The 6,610-nt window shown below is 32.5% G+C and overlaps 1 protein-coding gene across 2 annotated transcripts; it reads left to right on the top strand.

Moving 5' to 3' along the window:
* The first annotated feature begins 280 nt into the window (after positions 1-280).
* LOC106779517 (type I inositol polyphosphate 5-phosphatase 10) lies at positions 281-6,051 on the top strand. Of its 2 annotated transcripts, XM_014667633.2 has the most exons (11): positions 282-650; positions 1,092-1,169; positions 1,393-1,468; positions 2,430-2,508; positions 2,602-2,706; positions 3,287-3,803; positions 3,934-4,127; positions 4,256-4,364; positions 4,601-4,752; positions 5,322-5,532; positions 5,778-6,051. In XM_014667633.2, exons 2-10 carry the CDS (start codon positions 1,092-1,094, stop codon positions 5,524-5,526), a joined length of 1,515 nt encoding a protein of 504 aa, XP_014523119.1. In that variant the 5' UTR covers positions 282-650; the 3' UTR covers positions 5,527-5,532; positions 5,778-6,051. The 2 variants fall into 2 exon arrangements, with proteins under 2 accessions (XP_022632317.1, XP_014523119.1); XM_022776596.1 differs by lacking the exon at positions 5,778-6,051 and having other exon boundaries at positions 281-650; positions 5,322-5,747.
* Positions 6,052-6,610: the final 559 nt, after the last annotated feature.

Genomic DNA, 6,610 nt, shown 5'->3' with positions numbered 1-6,610 from the left:
CTTAGCACAAGGCAGAAGGTACCTTTTGGTGTCACATTCGTAGGAAACATGGCACAACAAACTATTGTGATTTTATTTGCAGGCACACACGTGGGGTTGGTTACTTTCTCTCTCCATGGACTAAGATCACACAAGAAAGAAAGAAAGTAACTTGTTTTCTATCTATCCTTAACGTTCAAACTAGTACAAAGGACGAGGTTCAAACTTCGAAGAGAATTCTCAGTATTGAAGCTAAAACAAATGTCTTTTTTCATTGGTTCTTGAAATCAACCCCTTTCGGGTTTTCCAATAGAGTAAAACAAAGAACAAGCCGACGAATCATAGCCTTTGCCACACACCTCAAAAAATAATAATATATTTCAATGAAGGGGCACATGAGATTCTATTCCATTCTCCCTTTTGACTGTTTCCCTTTTATCTCTTTTCTATTTATTGTTTCTAAATTTTTCATTCCAATTTCTTGAATAGGGAGGACCCTACTCCCTATTTGCACCTATTCCTATTTCTTTGTCCCCTCTTCTATCCTTTTGGAAACCATCAAATATTTGTTTGGTATATATGTCAAGTTTTATGGTTCTTTGCAAGAGAAACTTTGGACCCTTTTGTTGCAGACGAGAGTAAGAGTTCTCAGTTTCACAAGTATTATTCAGGTTTCTTTTTCTTCCTTTCTCAGTTTATATTCCTTCTCTGGGAATACCCTGTTGGATAATTGATGTTTCAAGGGCATTGCACTGCAAGTTGACTTCTGTAAGGATCACATTTGGAATTTATACCCCTTTTAAGGGGTGACAATCTTTTCTCTAAATGACTGAGATTTTCTTCTTCGGTGAATGCCATTTTTGTGTGATACTGTTCTGATTTGTTGGATTTGGGTTCATGGCTAAGAATTTATACTTCTGCACTTCTTTAGCATTTTTGGGCATTTGTGAGTTCATTCTTTTCCAATTTGGGTCATACCCCATGCATTTCAATAATCTGAGCATATCAGTTTTGTTTGGTGTGAATGCTTTGAGATGCCAATTTTCTTATGAATAGTTAAATAATCATGAAATGGGTGTTCATTAATTTCGTGTGATCCATTGGGAATTTAGATGGACAACGAATTTGAGGATAGACAAGAAGAAACAGTTTCAGATATCATACGAAGCAATCAGCAGAGGAAAAAGCAGGTTTCTTTCTTTCTTTCTCTCTCTTTCTTTTCTTGAAAATATTGTTTATTTTGTCTTCATTTTAATTCCAATCTTTTTTTTTTTCCCTTGGTTTGTCTCTTATTCACTCGAGTCATGTGACTGAGTGTGTATTGGTCATGAAATTTCATGCTTATTTCAATAACTTGATTAAATGTTTACTCTATTTTTCTTTTGACAATTAATCCTGTGAATGTGATTTCAGTCGTTTCTGTGGAAAGTTTTGGCCATGAGAGAGAGAAACGGAAGGACAATGGAGAGAGGTTCAAATTATTCCCTTGGTAAGTTCTATTGAAATTCACTCTGTTTTTAACAAGACAGAGAGGTTGACAGCATTACACAACATTCTGATCATGTCTACGAACAAAGATGTCAAAAAGATAGAATAATATTTTTGAATTATGGGTGTTTTGACATAGACATTGTTAATTTCTTTTGATTACTATGTTGGAGATATCATACAGCAATATGCTCTCTTCCCTGAAAAGGTGGAATCACTACTATCCCATTAAAGAGAATATTTATTGGAATCACTACTTTTCTGTTGAAGAGAATATATATTACTTCTTTATTTCCCTTTGACTTAAACCTTTTCTTCTTCCATCATCTGTACAAGCACGATGTTTATTAAAAAAACCATCTTAGTTGTAAAGATCAGAAGATGAGCTGGCCTAACTGATAACTGAAAGTTCAGAGTGGTAAGAGGGGAACATCCTCAGTTTTTTTAATGTAAATTTACAAGAATGTCTTCATATACTTGTGTTTAAGGTGGTGAAATAAATGAAGCAAGTTGAATGGATTCATTTTCCTTTTCACTGTTTCATCTACATACAAAATATTCTTTCTCACTGTTGAGAGAAAATAAGTGGGCATTGAGAAAGGCATATATACCTTTCCTACTTTGTTTGTTACAGCTTATCTTTCAGTTTTCCCTTTGGAAAAGGATATGTTTTAGAATTGAGAAATAAAATAGATTAGTAGTTGTGATGGCTTCATTGACTTGTTAACGGTAATAATTGGAGCATCTATTGGTTTGTTCCAAATTTGAGAATATATTACAGTACAAACTTGTTATCCATAATGACCTATCCTTATCTCAACTTTTACTGTGTGTACATTCCCTCAGTATTAGAGGATGATGTTAAGAGCAATAGAACCTCACCCTTCACATGTTTCAGAAACACCATTCTAGAGTTTCATCTTGTTATGATCACTTAGACCAATCTCTGATTTTTCTTGCAGATGCACTTTCTGATCCATCCATTGAAAATCGAGGCTCAGAACCTTCCATGTCTTCTACTGAAGCAGTTCAAAATCTCAGGTATATTTATATGAAGAATTGATCTTTTTTATTTTATAAAAGAAGTACAATATTTGGTGACCCGATTAATGATTCTAGTTATTTGTATATCAGAGTTTTTGCAGCAACATGGAATGTAGGAGGTCAATGCCCCTCTATGAACCTTGATCTGAGTGATTTTCTTCAGGTTCGAAATGAACCAGATATGTATGTTTTGGGGTATGCTCTCTCTCTTTCTATCTATCTCATAGTTCTGATTTTAATCAATGAATAAGATTTTAAGTCAACAAATTGCCTTTCTTTTTTCAAGAGAGTTAGCTAATTACCCTTTCTTTCTTCAATTTCTCAAAAAGGAGGTCATTTATCATTTTGAATTTTAACTTTTGACCTTTCAGATTTGTCATGAAATGAATTTATTTGCACCATTTGCCATATGCCAATATAGTTGGTGCATGTGGTGTTGTCTGCTTGAGCAATAAAAATGCTTTGAATATTGGGGAGCGCTTTGTTAGGCAGAAAGGTAGTCTAATAGTAGATTTCTGCTTTACAAGTTTGCTGAACTAAAAGGGAAAAAGTGTGTTTTAGATTGTATAAAAAATAATCTTCTTTTAGGAGATTTTTTAGTAAGCTACTCATTCTAGCTCTTCAAAATAATCTAAAAGCTTATATTAATGATGTGAACATTTTTCAAAAGTGGTTTTTATTTTATATTAGCAAACAAAAGTGATTCGTTTAAGAAAAAAAAAGTCTCAAACAAAGTCACTCTAATTCACAATATAATATATCTTCAATTTTTCAGTTTTCAGGAGATTGTCCCTTTAAATGCTGGAAATGTGCTGGTATTAGAGGATAATGAGCCTGCTGCAAAATGGCTTGCTTTAATCAATCAATCACTCAATGGTCCTTCAGATTTGGCTTCAAACGGACTAAAACAAACTGCATCTTTTGGCGGACCATTATTCTTCCAAAAGCCTTCTCTAAAGAAGATTAAGAAAACATTCAAGAAAATAAATGGAAAGAGGCTGAAAACTTGTAACTGTGTTCTTGAAATGGAAAGGAAGGCTTCTAAGGATTTCTGTTTTCGCTGTCAAGAATCTAACTTCAATTCGGATGACTCTTCTACCGAAGAGGAGGATGAAAATTTTTCAATTCCTGTTGCCTTAGCTACTAGCCAGATGAAATACAGTCTTGTTACATGCAAACAAATGGTTGGAATTTTTGTAAGTGTCTGGATGAAGAGGGAACTTGTTCAGTATGTTGGCCATCTGAGAGTATGTTGCACTAGCCGCGGGATCATGGGTTGCCTTGGCAACAAGGTAGTCTTAAGAAGCTTGATTCAATTTCATTTCACTAAAGTTCATATAAAGTGTAAATAGATAGGAAACATGTTCTTAACATAAAGTTGTAGTTACTATCTACATTACCATGCTTGTTTTGTGGCTGCAGGGGTGTATATCAGTGAGCATGTCTTTTTATCAGACAAGTTTTTGCTTTATCTGTAGTCATTTGGCATCTGGAGAGAAAGAGGGTGACGAGCTTCGCAGGAATCTTGATGTCATTGAGATTCTGAAGAACACTCAGTTTCCAAGGATTTGCAAGACACCACATAGTAGAATGCCTGACAGAATCTTAGATCATGAGTGAGCATCTTTTGAAACTAATTAAGAAGAGTTTTAATACAAAAATTTCTCAAGTTCTTAATGACACTGAGAAATTTTCATATCATTGGTCCCAAATTTTCTGATTATGTGGGAAATGTTTCCTCCAGCCGAATCATATGGTTTGGAGACTTGAATTACAGAATCTCTTTGAGCCATGAGGATGCAAAAAGGCTTGTGGAAAAGAAGGACTGGCCTGCACTTTTTAACAAGGATCAGGTAGTTTGTTTTGAGTAAGAATGTTGTGCTGATTTGACTATGATTTGTCATTGCTGTTGAGCATTTAGGTGATGAGCTTTCATGGTTTTCATTTTTATGAACAATGGAATGGAAGATATTCATATTGATATACTCATTATCTTCTGAAAATTTAAGTGGAGTTACATTTGGGTGCATCTGTGACTTCTAGCTACGTTTCTGATTATGATGGATTGTACAATTTTCTCTTTTCACAGCTTAAAATGGAAAGGGAAGCAGGTCGTGTATTCAAAGGGTGGAAAGAGGGAAAAATCTACTTTGCACCAACCTACAAATATGCCTTTAACTCAGACACTTACTATGTTGAAGGTGTAAAGGTTTCAAAGAACAAAAGGAGAACTCCAGCTTGGTATGTCTCAGTTTGAAGAAATTAAGATATTTTCTTCAAATAAACATTAAACATGGTCCTTGAACAATGTTACTTGCATTACTTTGGTCCCTAAGAGTTTCCATCTAATTCCAATTTGTCTGTGAAATTGTCAACTAGCTAACAGTTTACAAAAATTGTTATAACTTGTTAATAAGTTCACTTCTTGGATTTTATATATGATGTCATGAATGTTGCAAATGATTACCAATTTGTGTAAGAAACTAAAGAGTTTAACTAATGACACTGTTAATCAGTTCATATTTTCTGTTGTTTTTTATACTCCCCTTCTGCCAGAACCTTCAAAATACATTCATGTTAATTATTAAAAAAGGTTTTAATATATTTAAAAACATTAAAATTAGTATTCATCAATGTATTTTGAAGGTTCAACAGAGGAACAACATAAAAAACTCAATAGGGAATCCAAATTCATTGTCAACCAATCAAACATCAGTGTCGGTGTAGCTTTTTGTAATTACACTGTCAGTTTATAATCTTTCAGGAACTTTTGAAACCAATTGAAATCTGAATAATTTAGAATATTGCAGGTGTGACAGAATCCTGTGGCATGGAAGAGGAATCCATCAACTTTCATACGTCCGCAAGGAATTTAAGTTCTCTGACCATCGACCTGTTTGTTCAACATTTAATGTAGAAGTTGAGGTTATGTTCAGACAGAAGAAAAAAGTTTCAACTTATAACTTTCAGAACATTGATGATCTTGTATCCACAAGAAGTCCATATTATTCTTGAAAATTCGTAAGTTACAAGCCAAATTTTACTATGATATCATAACAAAAGAAGAAATGACTCTTGTAAGAGAAAGAATCTGACTCTTGTAAAGTGCATTTTTGCAGTTTAGAGAGTAAAATTGCTCTTAGAAATTCAGTTTACCTTCTGATTTCATCTGTTCACAGATTTTGTGTTCTTACATGAAAATCAATGCAAAATAAATAAGAACAAACTAGTGAGAATATTGAACTGTTTCTTTAATGTGTAAACAGGTACATTGGTGCACTAACAACAATGATATTGCAAAAGTGAACAATAAATATCAAAATTTTGGTTGCAGCTGACGGTGATGAAAAGTTTAAAGGTTTTGGAATGCATCAAGAAATTTGTTGCATCTATCCAGAATAGAAGAAGCTATGAAATTAATGTAATAAAAATGTTATTAGAATTAACTTTTTTTTTCTATGAAAAAGGAAAAAAAGTTCCTACTAGCATGTTGTGCTAAGAAAAATATGTCAATGATTTATTTTTTGTGCTATAGGAAATTAGTACATTATTAACTATAAAACTATATTCCTAATGTTGCTAGTAGTTCTTAAGAGTATTAATTAAAGTATTTTTTTTCCTTTATGTCTCTGGTCCTTCTATATTGCAAATCAATTGCCGATCGTGTTTTAAGAATCTTTACTGAAAATTCTATAGAAAAGAACCTTAATAATTAATCATTATCTCATAAGATTATAAAATTTCTTAATCTTTTAAACTGAAGATATTTTTTTTTTCTTAAAAACAATTTTTCTCTTCTATTTTGTGCTATTTAACTTTGGATCAATTTTAAAACAGAAAAAAAATTAGCATGTTTGGTCTAACTCATAAATTTATCCACATAATTTTTATTTCTCACATTTATATTTATATTCATTAAATATATTTTTATTACTAAATACGATATGTTTGAATTCAATTTAATCAAAATAAAATAACTAAAAGTATATCCAAGATTGGACCAAATTACACATATTTTTAACATAGGATCAGACGTCTCTATTTTAAATAGAGAATCAAAAGTAGGACAAAAAATTTGATTTTTTTTTCCTACCTTGGT

This window comes from Vigna radiata, unplaced genomic scaffold (genome assembly GCF_000741045.1).
Source record: "Vigna radiata var. radiata cultivar VC1973A unplaced genomic scaffold, Vradiata_ver6 scaffold_289, whole genome shotgun sequence".
Lineage (NCBI taxonomy): Eukaryota > Viridiplantae > Streptophyta > Magnoliopsida > Fabales > Fabaceae > Vigna > Vigna radiata.
This window is presented reverse-complemented; position numbering and strand designations above follow the sequence as displayed.

Coding starts and splice junctions, on each gene's coding strand:
- LOC106779517 (XM_014667633.2), top strand. CDS start 1,092: ATGGACAACGAATTTGAGGATAGACAAGAAGAAACAGTTTCAGATATC. Junction 2,707..3,286: donor CCAGATATGTATGTTTTGGG/GTATGCTCTCTC, acceptor TCAATTTTTCAG/TTTTCAGGAGATTGTCCCTT. Junction 3,804..3,933: donor TGGGTTGCCTTGGCAACAAG/GTAGTCTTAAGA, acceptor TTGTGGCTGCAG/GGGTGTATATCAGTGAGCAT.